Source organism: Chinchilla lanigera, unplaced genomic scaffold (genome assembly GCF_000276665.1).
Source record: "Chinchilla lanigera isolate Chin_1 unplaced genomic scaffold, ChiLan1.0 scaffold00083, whole genome shotgun sequence".
In the NCBI taxonomy this organism is placed as follows: Eukaryota; Metazoa; Chordata; class Mammalia; order Rodentia; family Chinchillidae; genus Chinchilla; species Chinchilla lanigera.
This window is the reverse complement of record NW_004955484.1, coordinates 337,800-354,234: the sequence shown is the minus strand read 5'-3', so window position 1 is coordinate 354,234 and position 16,435 is coordinate 337,800. Positions and strand designations below refer to the sequence as shown.

General features: G+C 39.4%; 1 protein-coding gene across 1 annotated transcript in view; it reads left to right on the top strand.

Moving 5' to 3' along the window:
• Cntnap4 (contactin associated protein-like 4) overlaps positions 1–16,435 on the top strand; it is a 262,902-nt gene that overhangs the window by 166,899 nt on the left and 79,568 nt on the right. Inside the window, 3 exon segments of the mRNA XM_005403431.2 lie at positions 3,509–3,655; positions 8,448–8,619; positions 14,562–14,668. Coding sequence (XP_005403488.1) covers positions 3,509–3,655; positions 8,448–8,619; positions 14,562–14,668 — 426 coding nt within the window.

The window sequence follows — 16,435 nt, the reverse complement described above, 5'->3', positions numbered from 1 at the left end:
ATTTTGGTTTGCAGTATTTGCAGGAGACCCACTTTTGTCTGGGTTTGCACAAGGTTATGAAGTAGTATTGATTTCTGCCTCCATTTCACTGTAGTCAGAGCGCATGGCCTTCCTCAGTGTTGGTGTCCCACGAGGTTGCTAAGGACAATGTCAAGACCTGGCTCCAGACGCCAAGCAGACTCTCACAGCATAAGCCTCCCTGATAGAGCCTGGCCAGCTCCCTGATAGAGCTCCTACTGTCCGGAGCTATTTTTCTCCTTCTTAAAGTTAACTGCCCAACATGAGCAAAAACATAAGGGACCATTTACCTTACAGGTGAAGAGCAAAGATTTGGGAGTCAATTTGGTTTTGTCTTGTTTGTATGCACTCAAAGCAGAACCATTACTATGAGCTAGAAGCCACTTTGGTAACTGTTATTCTTTCTGAGTCTCACGTCCTCCACATTTCAAGTGAAGACAATAATAAAGCAAAGATTAAATGATATAATGCATACAAAGTACAATTTACCTCTTATAAATAATGGCTCAATAAACTTATTATCATTATCATTCTATTATTGTACAGCAATATAACCCCTCCCTAGACCCAAAAGTTATGAAGTGTAGAACTAGTGAATAGAATTAGCATTTACTTGTGTAATATTAGAAGAAGAAACAAGTAAATTCTGTGATTGTTCTATCTCCTTATCCTGTTTCACTGTAGCGTATCTTTTAAAGGGAGCTCATGCTTGGTCAAGCATGGAAGTGAAAATAAGTTGTTTACTTACAAAGGAAATAGAATCTGATTTAAAATTATGTAGCCTTAATTGAAGTAAGTTGGAGACTTTTCATGACTTATTTTGAATAATAAATTCCATTGCCAGGTAATGAGTCTTCGGAGGTAAACGATTTCCATTGCAAATGATACTAGCAATGGTTTTCTGACGATTGTTCCACCAGCGTGGCCCCAGTTCATACCTTGCTGCCTGGTTCCACGGATGCACTTAACAGTGCCAAATTGCAGGCGGGCTCCTCTGGTGGCCTTTTGCTCTTAATATAAGCTGGCTCCTGTCTTGGCAGTACTATTCCACAGGCTCCCAAGCCCCTGATTTAATCCTGTTTGTGCTTCAGGAGCAGCTGCCCAGAGCGCTGCGACACACAGCGGGTCCCTGGGCCCGCACTGGCTCGGGGACACATTCTGTTACCGATCCAGGACACGATAAGTACACAGACTGAGATGAAGCTTTTAGAAACTATTACAGCAAAAAGCTCTGACTGTAACACGATCAGGGCACTTGTGTTTTACATGTCTTTGTAATTTAATTTTTGCTCATTCATTTTTATCCTATTTTCTGAAAGTATCAACCTGCCCTAGGTGGGAGAATGAAATGTGCGTGAGCACGGATAGTTTGAGAAACCCTTTCCAGGGTCAGTGAAGAGGCTGAGCTGAAGTGACGGGGGAAGGGCTCAGGACGCAGGGCTCATCCATGCACTGAGAACAAGGTAGGGGAGGGCGGGGAACTGTAGGGAAGGAAGTGTCCGCACGTGGGAGCAAGTGCATGCAAGGCTTTTTGCTCCTCGTGTACCCCCTGAAGGAAGCACTGACGACAAATCGGGGGCTTCTGACTTACTTTAGTCCAACCTTGTCCTTCCGGGATTATGTAACACTGCTCAGTCACCTATTTCGATCCACTCTGAGAAGCCATGTCTAAAAGCCTCTCACCCACATTCCCTTCTCAGTTTTCAAGTCTCTCCCAGTATTTTTCACACATCAGACTAGAGCTTGATTTTTTTTGGTGGGTCTTTTTTTTCCCCCTCCTCATGGATGTGCTGTACAGTGAAGTTCTGTAACCCAACTAGGATGTGTGTTAAATACACCCAGGGCAAAAAGAAATCACCTAGGGGGGCTTTGATGCATTTTTGATCTGAAAGTCTGTTGTAGAAACTCGCTCAGGGGAATAAAGAAATTGCATGTAATAGCAGAAAAGAAATCACATGTAATATCAGAAAAGAGTCTCTTTGGGCTGAGCAGGGTACTTATATATTTGTTTACTAATTTCACCTGCAGAATTTTGGAGGGTTGTGCAATCAGTGGGTGAAAAGATCACTGGCAAATCCACAATGGAGACACTTACATTCTACATCTCTGCTGAGAATTCAACCATAGACCCCCTGATGGACATGATTCCCTTTATAAGCGAAAGGCCCCTCCACCTCAGGGATTCCTGACTAAGGCTGCCTCAGAGAGCAGATGATAAGAGTGCCTTGATTTTTTTCATAATAGCAACTTTATATAAAAGTTAAGAATATAATTAGAATTGGAGGAGAGACATACATACACGTGTACACACACAGAAGTGATTTCTCATTACTTCTGATGGGTATGTTCTATAATGTCCTAGGAACATTGAATTAGGGGATCCTGAACCATTACTTCTAAGGGAAACACAGGGTTAGGCTTCTGTGAACCTTTGTTCACAAAACTTTTTCTACCAATCAGTGCATAACTTTAATCTGTATGTTACTAGAAAACACCATATTTAGTATGCGCTGTATTGTGCCTCACTAACATTGCATTTGTGGCCAACAGCATTCTAAGTTATGTCTGAACTAAGGTTATTGAACACGGGTATTCCCTCCAATAGACATATCACAGCCTTCTTGCGTATAGGAACCCTGGACACCACTTTAGCCTATTCTTGGCGGCTGACTTAAACAATGAAATCAGCTACAAAGTTTTCCAAAAACGTATTTACAATTTGGAAGTTGAAGCAGTAAAATACAGGAGTGTCTTGTTTGACCTAGCAGGAAACATGTGCCTAGGGCAACTCAAATTCTTTGTTCCTGACATAGTTTGCTAAATATTCTACTGTAACATCCTAACAAGTATCTATGTAAAAGTATTTGGTATAACCTAGAATTTGGTGAAATAGCTATACTCTTCCTAAACTCCTCCCCTCTGAGAAGTAAATTATTTGAATGGAAGGTGTAAATCTATGTCCATGGCAAATAATGAAATATTTTAACCATTCAGCATTGTCTAGGTGTGAGAATCTTATATTATTTGCAGAGGCCCTAGGAGGGGAAGGTAATAATGTACCAGTTCATACATAAAGGCACTGATTTTCCACTTGGCTCCCGTTCCTCTCTTTCTTTTTGTTTCTTTTTTATTTATGAAATAATCTCCCTTATCTGTGGCTTTTCTTTCCACAGTTTCAGTTGCCTAAGGTCAATCCTAATCTTAAAAATAGTAAGTAGAAAGCTCCAGAAATAAATAATTCATAAGTTTTAAGGAAGTTTTGTTGGAATAAGTTGCTACAATTATTCTGCTACTGTTGTTAATCTCTTACCGTGCCACTTATAAATTAAGTATTATCATGGGTACGTATGTATAGGAAAAAACACAGTATATTCAGGGTTTCCGCATCCACTAGGGGTCTCGGATTGTAACCACAGCTAAGGAAGAACTGCCGTAGATGTAAATGTTACAGCCAGTTGAGTTCTCTTCTAATGGAGTTTCTCTCCCCCAGGTGGAGGCTTGAATGATGGACAGTGGCACTCCATCTCCCTATATGCGAAAAGAAATCACCTGAGTTTGACAGTAGACAGCCACGTGACCTCCGCTTCTCCTCTGCTGGGGCCTGAAATTTATTCAGGTGGCACTTATTATTTTGGAGGTAAGAGGAAAGATGGAGCCACATGGGTAATGAGGCTTCATCTTCATTTGCTGCTCCTGTGTCTTGGGGAAGTCTTTCTGCTTTAATCCATGCTCATACTAAGGAATAATTTCTCTCTTTAATCACAGAAATGTTGAGTGGCTCAAGATGACAAATCGTAATCTAAAATGCATTGCTACAAGGTGGACTTACTTACGTTTCCGATTTCTGCAATGAGATTTATTTTAAGTTGGCCACATTCTTCAGTTCTTACTTTCAAGCCTTGTTCTATTTTCCTAATGTTAGACGGCCCCTGTACATTGTCTTCTGATTTTATTGGTTGATTTTATTGCAGTGTCTTCCTGATCAGAACTTTTAGTTCCCCTGGAGCATCCTTGTTACTTTCCCACTGCCCAGTGCAGGACAATATTACGCCAGTGCACAAATAATTTAACTTAATTAGCCGTAGTGATCTCGTCCCTTTGCTAAACAATGATGCACTGATACACTTGATGAAATCAGAATATTAGCCTTCACCATCAGGCCGTTTCCTTTGGAGAACTGGAACAAATGAATCCTTTCCTCATCCCATGGGTGTTTCATTGGACTGCGAGCTTGGAAAAGAAAATTTGAAAAATGGAAATGAATACTTGCCACTGGAAAATGAAAACAAAATGTTCTCGGTCATTAGAAATGCCGTGGTAAGATTGTTAGTAGTAAGACATTTCCCTTCAAGATATGTACGTTTCTTTTATTACCCTTTTTGTATTGTTTCATTGCATGTTAATAGCAACTTCTGTCTAAACTCATTTCTGAGCTTGAGTGAAGTCACCTAATCTTCTTTATTCACCAGTAAAATACAAATAATTTTCTAAGAAATGGTAATGAGTATGTAGCCCATGAATCAGATAACCAGAATTTAAAAAGTCAAGGAGGCCATCACAGTGGGGCACACTTGTAACCCCTGAAATCTGGGAGCTGAGGAAGGAGAGTTGTAAATTGGAGTCCAACCTGGACAGCTCAGAATCTTAATGAGACCCTGTCTCAAGATAAAAAATTAAAAGGGAACTAGTGACGTACCTCAGTGCAAAGCTCCTAGGTTCAATTCCTAGTATACCACACACACACACACACATACACACAAACAATAACAATAAAAGCCCCTGTACAATCTATTACTGCAAAAGGCGGCAGAGGTCTACAGTCTTAAATGACACAGTTGCTTCCTTCACTAAGATTTGTTCATTTCTGAACCAGATCTTTTCAGAATATATGACTAATGTTATGGCAATCCATAAGAACACATTGTCTTAATCAGTAGTAAGATATACAGACGAGCTTAAGCAAGAGTTTTCATCTCAAAGGAAAAGATTTACAAGCAGAAAAAAAGATAAGGAGAAAAAATCCGGATATTTTGTTAAATGATACAAAATAAAAACCAGAAGACTGGATGAAAATGTTTGTACATCATGAAAACAGAGTCATCATCCTCAAAAAATTTCACAGCCTTTGTGTTCAGATTTAGCAGCACTTAGCTACTCTGTGCAGTCGTTCCTCTAGTGATTGTTTTTATTCATGGTGAAATGGTACTGAGAAATCTATCACATATTCACTCTGTAATTCTTTTTATTTTGATACATAGCTTATGTACTATATTATTTTGAAAATATTTTGGATGGTTTTGGACTAATTTTAAATTCACACAGACCTATATGGAGTTCTTGCATCTGCCTTCTCCAGTGTTTATTTAGTTTATTCTTTCTCTTCTCTCCTTTATACATTTACATCTGTTAAGATGTTCCTAAAAGATGTATCATGGTCATTTCCACAATAAAATTCTAAACCCAAGGCTTTTTAATGCATGAGCTGGAAAATTCAGGCTATCTTAAGATTTCCAGGACTGTGACCAGCCTTGTTCCTCACGGACCTGATTGAGATTCATCCTTCTGGAAGTCCACTTTGGCCTTTGGGGCTAGGAATTCCGGATTCTGGGATGTTCAGGGGAGAGGGTTCTGAGTGGACACATCATCTTTCCCTTTGAGGCTTCCTAGGGGTTCGGGCAAAAGAATGGCTGGAGGAAGGTTAGAGCAGCACTCTCTAGAACACAGACAGGCACAGAGCTCCCGAGTTTGTGGGTGGAACCGGCAGTGGGTGAGGGGACTCTTCCAGATGAGAGCTGCAAGTCATGTGTTCCTCTCCTAAGTCCTGGGCAAACTTCAGCAGTTGGTTACCATGGAAAAGCTTTCGTTCTGTGCAGAAGAGAGCTGTTTTATGACGGGGATTTATTTTATCTAGGTGGAAGGCAGTTTTCAGGTATTCAATTCTTCAGCCAGTTTATCTTGAAGTAAAAAAAAAATCCATGTTTTGAGACACTGCGCATCAGTTCTCCTTCGGCCCTCTCTGAATTGAACTGCACATTTCCAGGTGTCTCATCAGAGGCCAGGCCGTCTCACCTGGCTGCGATGCTGCATTGTGAAGGGTGTGACCAAGCCAGCAGCCAGGATTCCGTCTCCACTTCACGCCAGGCTTGAGAGTGCTGCCGTATGGGAAGGCAGAGCCGCTCAGGGGCCAGCAGCACGCTGCATCTGCCCCACAAAGCTTTCACCTTTCATCCATCACTCTGGGCCTTTTAACTTATTCCCTCCCTCCAATGAGTGCTTTTCAAAAATTCAGACTGCATGATGGAGCATTGTGCCCAGGTTTTATCATTTATAAGCTACCGATTTTAAATCTGGCTTCTCCAGATGGAGGATGGCTGAGTGTCTAACTTCTGTAAATTCCTCTGTGGAGTCTTTGTGCTTTGCGTAACACACTATGCAGCACAAGTTAGGGAGACCAAACCGGCTGCAGAATTCTCACTTTCCTCCTCCTGTGTGTAAAGTGAGGATTATCCATCCAGTGACCGGGCTATATCACCATGAAGTCTAACCCGACATCTCACTTCTGGTACAGTGACATAGAGTGATAATTTATCTGTCATTCTCAGAGGTGTCTAACATGCTGACTGCCTCTGGTAATGGATCCATCCATTAATTCAGCATTAAATATTCTCCAGAAAGCTTCCTATTTTAGAACTTCATCTCAAAAACATTCAGTGCTGAACTTCTCTCTGGTATCGCATTATATTAACTTGTGGCTGCCTCTTAGCACACACTAATAAGCCTAACCTGGGTGAACTCCTCTTTGTTCTTAGAATTTCTTGCTTATTGAACATGGTACCTCAGAATATGAGCTGCCTCATGATCCGACCTTGTGCTTTCAGTACAGTTTCATGACCTTTCCTTGAGACTCTGGCTTTGCTTGGCTTTGTTTTCTAGGGGCACATTTCTCAATTTATTTCACTCTGAAATAGTTTGAGGTGTGTCCAGAAACACTACCGAGAGAAAATAAAATTCGCAGATTACTGGCAAATGATAGTTGCCCCCAACTATTATTGAACTATTATCTTTCCTATTTTTATCTTGAAATTTTAAATTGGTTAATAAGTAATCTAGAAAATATATCAAGATTATGGTAGACCTGCACTATAGTGTATAGGCAAATTGTAAGTACTGGAAATGTATGTATTATTATGCATAAGTAAATACTCCAAAAGATTTGATTACTTTTTTGATATATTAAATTTGAAACTTCAAAGTCTCCATTAGTTTAAAGTGGCATATTACAATATGCCTGAGAGGGGGCTGGGGATTTAGCTCAGCGGCAAAAGCGCCTGCCTGGCAAGCGCAAGGTCGTGAGTTTGGTTCCCAGTACCAGAGAAAAAAACAAAAAAAAAACCAAAAAAAAATATGCCTGAGAGTTTTAAATAATACTGGATTTTACATACCACATAAGTGTATTTTTTTGGGAATACAAAGCAGTAAGGAGAAATATTCTGAGTGAAAATATTTAATTATAATGGAAATTCCCAGGTAGAAAAAAGGCGTGGATTACATAGGAATTAAGAATCTTCTGACTTGCTTCATATTCTTTGTAATTGTGATAGTGGTTGACAGCTATAGCAGCAAAGAAAGATTAATGAAAAATACTTAAATATAATATATGTGTTCATAGTCCATAAAACTATTTATTTCACTTGGGTAAACATTTAGAATACCATTAAAATTAGACAGTAATGGTTAATATTATCCTTCTTTATTATGTAAACAATTAAAAGAAATCTCAAATGTTAGAAAAAAATCAATATAAAGGGAACAGTCTTGTATGAGGCAAAGAATAAATAAAATCAAACTGTGAAATGTTTTTGACATTATCCATTTGTATTTATTAAAACACATGTACATATGGCTATTCAATGTATAGGAAAAGAAATTTAACTCAATAAATGGTTGAGAATTTTATTTCAGGTCAATATGTCTGCCTTTGCAAGTAGTTAACTTTAAATACAAAGGCATTTCATCATTTCTGTTGTCATTTATTTCATACAGTGCACATTTTCATCCTTTATGTTCTTAGCTTTTCAGTCAGCAAAGGTATGTTCCCAGGTTAAGTCATATATAATTTAATATTATTGGCCTGCTTGTCACAATTCAATCTAATGTATATATTTCTAAAATTTGAATCAAATTCCAATATGTGTGCATAATTATTACAACACCTGTGAATCCAATGACAAAAATGAAAATATACTCTTTATGAATTGCAATTTGTAATTTAGATCAAGGTAACAGTGATTGCAGTTGGTTTATTTCTTCTTTATTACAGAAAATAATCAAATGTCTATTTCTTTTAGTTTTTCTTACTGAATTATTCTGTGATTATGAGTCTCCAATCATTCTGGTGTATGCGGTTATGCTTTTTTTGTTTTTATCAGGTTGTCCTGAAAAAAGCTTTGCATCAAAGTGTCAAAACTCACTTGGAGGATTCCAGGGATGTATGAGACTTATTTCCATCAGTAATGAAGTGGTGGACCTGATCTCTGTTCAGCAGGGGTCTCTTGGAAACTTCAGTGACCTTCAGATAGACTCCTGTGGCATCTCAGATAGGTGAGAAAACTCTTGCTTGTTTATTTTGACTCATCCAGATGTTTGGTTATAGATCAAAATGTGTATATAAAGTGAATATTTATTCTCTCTCTCTCATCTGTTTCACAGGAAGTCGATTTTGTTTACATAAGAGATAAGAAAAATATACCTTCTGATGTATATGTTTCAATTGATAAAATTTAGAGAAAGACATGGTATGGCTTGTATCTAGATGTCCCCCCAAAGACTCATGTGCTCCTAGGTGGGCTTTTCAGGGGTGGCTGGATCTAGGGTGTGTGAACGTGGATTAAGGGTGTGATAATTAGATTTGTCCACTGATTGGTTTAGCATTTAATTGAGTGTGGGTAGTGGAAAGTCCTACCATGGGGACAGGTGGTTGGCACTAACCGATAGACTTGCATCTGGGATGAAATATACATGAAATAATGGAAGGCAGGCTTATTGCTGGCTGCCTTATTGCCCACCCTGCCACGGACTATTTCTCCTCTGTGATGCCGTTCTGCCGTGCCGCTCTGCTTTGGAGCCAGCTGACTATTGCTTGAAATGTCTGCACCCTGTGAGCTATAATAAACCTTTTCTCCTTTGACTTGTGAGTGTCAGGTATTTTGTCTCAGCAGTGAGAAAGTAACTAAGATAACACGGGACCATGTTAATTATATGTACACATGCTGCCAATTCACAAAAAAATGATGCTGCTGCCATAAATTTACATGGGTATAAATGTATCAAAAATGTCGTTAAGCTCAATAGACTAAGATCTCAAACGGTAAAATTAATCATCAGGTGCCAGTAAACCATAGACCTAGATGCTTTTGCTGCCCTGACAGTTAAATAGTGGGTAGAGACCAGAGAACTTACCTGGTACCTATTCTAATGTGTGCCTCTCATAACCTATTACTGTCGTCTCTGCAGGAACAGAGAAGGAACATCTCTGGTGATGCTTGGTCATAGTAACAATCAAGGTGTAAGGATGCCCTTGGCCTCAGTAGAAGCAGCAGTACAGGGCACACCAAGGCAAAGTTTGGTTGTTCATTGTAGAGGACAAGCAACTTTTAAAATAACAGTTCATAATAGATTAAAACTGTGGGTAGGCATAGGCAACTGCAGTGAAGTAATCCTACTGGTCACGCTTTACAATCGAGGCTGCTAAATTTAATTACTGAGTTCAGTGGAATGTCGCGGCCATTACCGATTTCAGAAAATCTGTAGACCAGGCCCTATTCATAGCACAGAACATGAATGGGTGCTTAAGTCAATCCTTACAAAATCCTTGAAACATGTTCTTAATGGTAGTTTTCCCTAGGAATGTGGAAATAAATGCACAGAGAGTTTAAGCTGGTTAGGGAGACATGGCCGAGACAAAGCAGAGCTCAGCCGCATAGCCAGGAAGCTCCCCTGAACTGTTCACCTGCCCTGTCCTACTTGTAGCCCACCAGGGTGCAAGTTCGCACTTATGACGGCTAATACTTCATCCATGCATAATGAACAGATTTAATGGTTTCATATATTATAGTTAAAAACAAGCAGTAACATTAAAAACATATTTAAAAAGCTGCCAGGAGCTTAAACCCTTCAGCCTTTTCTTCTTCTTTTTGCCACAACTGATTTTAAGCAGGGTCAGATCTATATACAACAGTGTGCATGCAAACATACATGTGCTCACACTCACACGAGCAAGTATTTGCACATGTTCTTTACATGTATCTACCAATGTAGGCATTGCACAAGTCTCTCACACACATGCACAGTGATATGCTCCATGTATAAAAATTCCTCACACTCACATTTAATTCTCACCTGGATTTACTTAGCTTATGCAAGCTCACATACATGCACACATGTGCACATGCCTATATCACACACACTCACACATACACAAACAGACATAAGGGCATTCAAAGTTCCTGACACACCCATGCCTTCCTTACACACACACACACACACACACTCATACACTCACACACTCATCTAGAAGCTCTCCCCTGGGTCTGTGGGCATGCACAGGGATGGTGCTGAGTGAGGGACTCCAGCCGAAGCAGAGGCAAGGGCAGAATGGCCCGGAGAGCTGCTCTCCCTGTCCTACTCTAGGAATGAAACCTACCTGGGCTGGTGGTGGATGACAGGTCTAACAGAGGTGCTCAGACCTCAGCCATTTGCAGCAGGTTAAGTATACCTTCACATATCAAATCCTGAGGAATATGAACTGACTCGGGAGGGTCACCACCTCAGCCATTAGCATCATCAACCCTCTGGTGAGCCTAGGAAGACGGAGGGTGTGGTGTGTGCCTGATCTCAATGACACTCCCGCTGCAGAGACCCCTGACAGAAACTGGGCGGCGGCTGTGTGAGGGTGTTTGCCGCCTCCTCGCTTTCTGGGCCCCTGTGTTGGGGACTCAGTCATGCTTCCCTGCCAGTTCTCCTCCAGGCAGTCTGCCTTTGACCCCCATCCGACCACCTTCCACCCAGGCCCGTGCTGTCCTTCCTCCAGGCTGCAGGCTGCCCACAGCCCTCTGTTCCCGTTTTCCTCTTCTCCACGGAGCCCTGCAAAACTCCCCTCCTTCCTTCCCCTTTGCATCACACGCAGGACTTGCTCCAGGAGGTTTGAAGATTGGGAGACTAGTTCTGGTCAGTTGTAGGTTTGCAGATGGATGTCAGATTTGAATTCCAATCCTTTCCATTGTCCTAGGAACTATAGGTGATTCAATGTCCCTAAATACAATAATGTTATATAGATTTTACATCAATACCATTAATTGTAGCTAAATGTTACACTGTACACATGTGTGAGTCTTTTTAAATATAAATTGCAAGAGAAAGGACTCAGGCTAAATCAAAATCTTTCCCTTCACTTCGGGTTTGATATGTTGACACGTGCATTTGTTGAAGTTCACAAACAATGAAAATAATGATGGAGGGGGCTGGGGATTTAGCTCAGCGGCAAATCGCTTGCCTGGCAAGCGCAAGGTCGTGAGTTCGGTTCCTGGTACCGGAGAAAAACCAAAAAAAAAAAACAAAACGAAAATAATGATGGAAATGTCCAAGGGAAAGAATTAGAAGCTCAAGAAAATGGGCTGAAGGATTGTCTTACTCTGTACTGGGGTGACTGGCGAGGAAAATGTAAAATACGGTTGTTTAGAAGACGTGAGAAAATGGGAACTTCCACACAGCGTGAATAGCCGTCGGTTACCAGCAGTCACGTATTATCACACAATGAATATAAATACAATCCAAAGTTCAGTCTTTCACATTTTATTTAAAAACATGAAAAGTCTAGTCTGACTAGCAAGAATCAAGAAAAGAGAACTAAGTCAGTCTTTGAAAGCAGATCAAACAGAAATTTTGTATGTATATATAACTCACAGTAAGTAAAGATGACTTCTTTTAGATTTTAGGCAAAGCCCCTTAAATCTACTCTTTTTAAAAAAAGAAAGCAAAGTTTGAAGTCTGTTTAAGAAGGGTCTACTCTGTAATCTTCTCATTTGATTCCCAAGTAGAATTGTTGCTGATTAAGTATTATAAAATCTCTTTTTCTAGGTTGCCATTGATTTGAAATGGTTAAAAATGAAATAAATTATGATACAGTCTTTGAATGGATTCTGGTAAACTTATACAAATGCTAAAATATGTAGAAAATTAATGGGCATGGAAATATTCTCTCTCTCTCCCCCCACCTCTCTCTCTCTATATATATATGTGTGTGTATATTTGATCCTTAACAAGGAGATTGTAAAGTATCATCAGTTTATGATTATATTTGTGAACATACATGTATAAATGTTTACAGTGTCAATTTCTATACAGTGAGAATGTAAGTGATCTTTCTTCTTTATTCTTTCCTGGATTGTTTGTTTTCTGTACCTGGACATCTGCTATTATATCAATAATGTTTTAAATTAAAATTGGAAAGATCCCATAAACAAATACAAAGTCCCTGCCCTTATTTTTAATAAAAGAGTAGAAAAATACCATCACAAATGTATTCCCGGCAGGTTTTGTAGGTTATTTTTTAATTTAAAATGAATGAGAGCAGTGAAAGGCTTGGTCTCAATGTATCATTTATTCTATATTCTGAAAGTCATAAATAGTCCAGTCAGGGCTATTCGCACTCACTGGAGAAGTTCCCAAACTTCTTTGTTCATGGTGTTTTACTTCTCTCCTAATTTTGTCTTGAAGTCAAACAATATCCCTGAGACTTTCATTTAAAACTGGTGTTGGTCCCAACGACTTGATGAGTGCTTATGTCCTAACAGCTGACTTAACCATGGTGGTGCAATCAGTCAAGTGTGTTTGCTAATTCGTAGTCATGGAAATGAGGCTCTTAAATGGTAGCTTTAGCCATCTGACAGTTGCATGTTTAAGGGAAGACATTTTTTATTGTAAAACTGAGAAGAGATGGAGAGATTTAATCTCAGAAGGGCAAAAAATAATTGAATATTGAGAGTTTTTTAAAGTGAACCCCCTAAGGAAAGGGAACTATTGTCAGCCGGAAACTTCTCTGAGATATAGCCAAGCAGGGGGGGGGGGGAGGTTTAAATGATCTTAGCCCATCAGGGTGCTTTAAGTGGACAGCAGAAGGTCCCCAGTGTTTTTTTCCATGCTGCCCTAGGTGTTTCCTTAGTTTTTCATTATGACCCTAAGACAGAAAGATATGCTAACACCTGGGGTCCAAAGGACTTGATCCGTGTCCTAATAACTTAGAAACTCTTTGAAATAATGATACAAATCTAGAGAGCTATTGTATAGCATGAGTACACTATTGTATAGTCCAGTAATAAAACTGGACTATAATTGAGACTCATGTTAAATGAGTAGATTGTAGCTGTTTTTTTAAAGAATCTTGGCAATTAGCACTTTATTAATATGTGACTGTAGTTTTCCTCTCCTATCCAGGAACTCTTATTGAATAGAATTCAGGTATATTCTTCCAAAACCACACAGTTCAGAGATTTTAGCTATTCTTACCACAAAAACAAACAAAAAAGTTTGGGTAGCTATGATAGATACGCTAATTTGTTTCACTATAGTGACATTTTAATGAACTCTATGCACACCATACATCCATGTTGTATACATAATAAAATTGATTAATGAAAAAGTAATACACATCATTTAAAATATTTTAAAATAAGCACAATTATTTAATAATTGGGCTGTATACCTTTTGGATATTATGTAACTTTTAAAAACTTGGAGTCAGATCAGACACTGTCACTCCTGTTTTGTTCAATGTCATCTGACATGGTACAGTACTTGCTTTATAAGAATCAATTATTTAAAACCCAGCTCCTCAAAGACAGGTTGCGATGAAAAGAAATATATTATCATCTAATGTTGGAACGTAGCAGCCTCAAGCTTGTAAATCACCCAGTGGTAGACAGATGTTGCATATGACAGTTATTCCTCTTGAAAACTTAAAATACTGTGGAAGCCTCTGTGAGTTCCATTCAGAACACTAGAGCACCACCTGGAATTTGTGAGTCTGTACCACATCCTTCCATGTTCCTTACATCTATAGGCCAGATGAATAGAGAGGTCCTTCCCTGCCACAACTCTTTTCCTTCCTCTTTCTTTATTTTTTTTCTTTAAGTGTTCAAATAATGTAGTAATCCTATGTGGTGACATGTTTATTTCCTGTAAACTGATGATAGGTAATGTATTCGTGTTATGTCAAACAAGTTCATGTTATGGAAATTAAAGATCTCTGACATAGTGAGACACATCAAAGATTGAGCAGTCACAATTGCCTGAGAACTGGCTGAAATCAGGTGGATTTAATGACCTAACCGTTAGTTCTGTGGCTGAAGGACCTTAACACCAGACAGCATAATTGTTGGTCTTGTTAAATTGACTCTGTGTGTTGTGGCTGACGCTCCTCTTTCACATGACTGTGGGTAAGCACTTTATGCTATCTAAAGATGACGAATGGTTTCCTCATCTTTCAGGTGTTTGCCTAACTATTGTGAGCATGGAGGTGAATGTTCTCAGTCCTGGAGCACCTTTCACTGTAACTGTACCAACACTGGCTACACGGGAGCCACCTGCCATAGCTGTAAGCCATGTGCGCCTGCTCTTCTTGCCCGTGGTGACCGCCTCACTGCTTTCTCCTTTCCATTGCTGTGTCTTCTGTCTGCGCATGGGCAACTTTGTGTTGGAATGTACATCCTCCCACCAAATACCATCATGTTGGGGATTAAGTTTCAATATATGAGTTTATGGGGGCACAATATTCAGTTTGTTGTGCTAATTACTATTTAAATTCTCTTGCAATCCTACCTAATAAAGATGATGAACAGAAATACAGTAGGAAATTCTCATGCTAATCATAATGATTAATTTAGTTGAGCACTTTCTAAATGTTCTTTGCTCACTATTTTACATACCTTAGCTCATTTAGTGCTGATGGCCACTCTAATAAGTGGGGGTTACTACTACCCCTAGTTGATACATGAGGTAATAGAGGGGTAAGCTTTCCCAAGGCTACTTAAATAATGGAGGCAGAGCAAGAATAGGAACAAGAGGAGGAAGTCATGCTGCAGAGCCTGGGATCATAACTGATACCCTTTTCCTGTTTATAAGCCACATATTTTTTTTCTAATGCAAAGTTTGCACATGCTGTGAGACTTTGTCAGTTTGTTGTTCACTTATCCATTACCTGTAATCAAGTGACCAAAATGCTCACTTTTCATATCATTACTGAATTTCGGGGGATACCCTAAGCCTTAGTGCTAGCTTCTGCTTCCTTGAGTGAAGGCAAGAGGTTCAGGTATAAAGTCAATAGCCTCACTACCCTGGGTCTAGGACACTGCACATCGTTTTGTATTCCTGCCAGAGCGGGGAGTGGAACCCTGAGCTCCCAGCCCTGCACTCTCCACCAAAGACCCTGAGAAGCCCTGGTTCAGGGCTGGGCTCACCGGTGCAGCCAGGGTCATCATTCAGCATCACTTGTTCACACTGCAGAGTCTCGCAGGAGTAAGGAGAATGTAAAGCCTCTTTTCATTTGTGACCAGTAGCCAGGTACTGGGCCCATGTCATTCAGAAGCAGAGACACATTCTATCTTAATTTTTATCTCTTCTACCATCCCCATTACAGTAACTAGCTCAAAACTGAAAACTACTAAATATATTTTAATTGATTAATCATTCATTTTAATGTTATCCATGACTACATCTAAATATAAACACAAACGTCTCTGAGCAAAAAAATAGATGATAGGTGAAAAGGTATTTTCATCTTGGACCACAATTTGATTCAATAATTAATTTGTTAGACTCAAGTTTTTGTTCAAATGAAGCTGGAGATTTTTTGTTAATACCATCCCTATAAGTGGGGCCAGGAAAGCAGTTTCGGTTAGAAGGAAGAGGCGGAGCTAGTGTCATAAAGAGCTTCCTTAGGAAATGATACATTAAATAGTCATGTTATTAAAAACGAGGCAGTACACATTAAGGAAAAGTCCTTCCTGTTGCCTAAATCCACTCACATATCCTTTCTAATGTCAGTCTCCATCCCAGTTATGTGTGTCCTGCAGGCTTCTTTCTTTTTGAACATATGTACATGAATTTGGAGATATAAACGAACCATTTTAGCAGACAAAATGGAAATATAATTTGAAAACAATTCATACCTATATGTTTTTAAGCTATGTAATATATAACAGGAACAAAATAGAACCATTAGGTTTTAGAGAAGTGAGGTAAATACCTAAGATTATGTGAAAATTTTATAGCATTGAACAATCTAGCCATCATATTTAAAGTTGCCTAAACACTCACTAGCATAATGTTCAGAAATTTAAAATAGATTCAGGAAAGGGTTTTC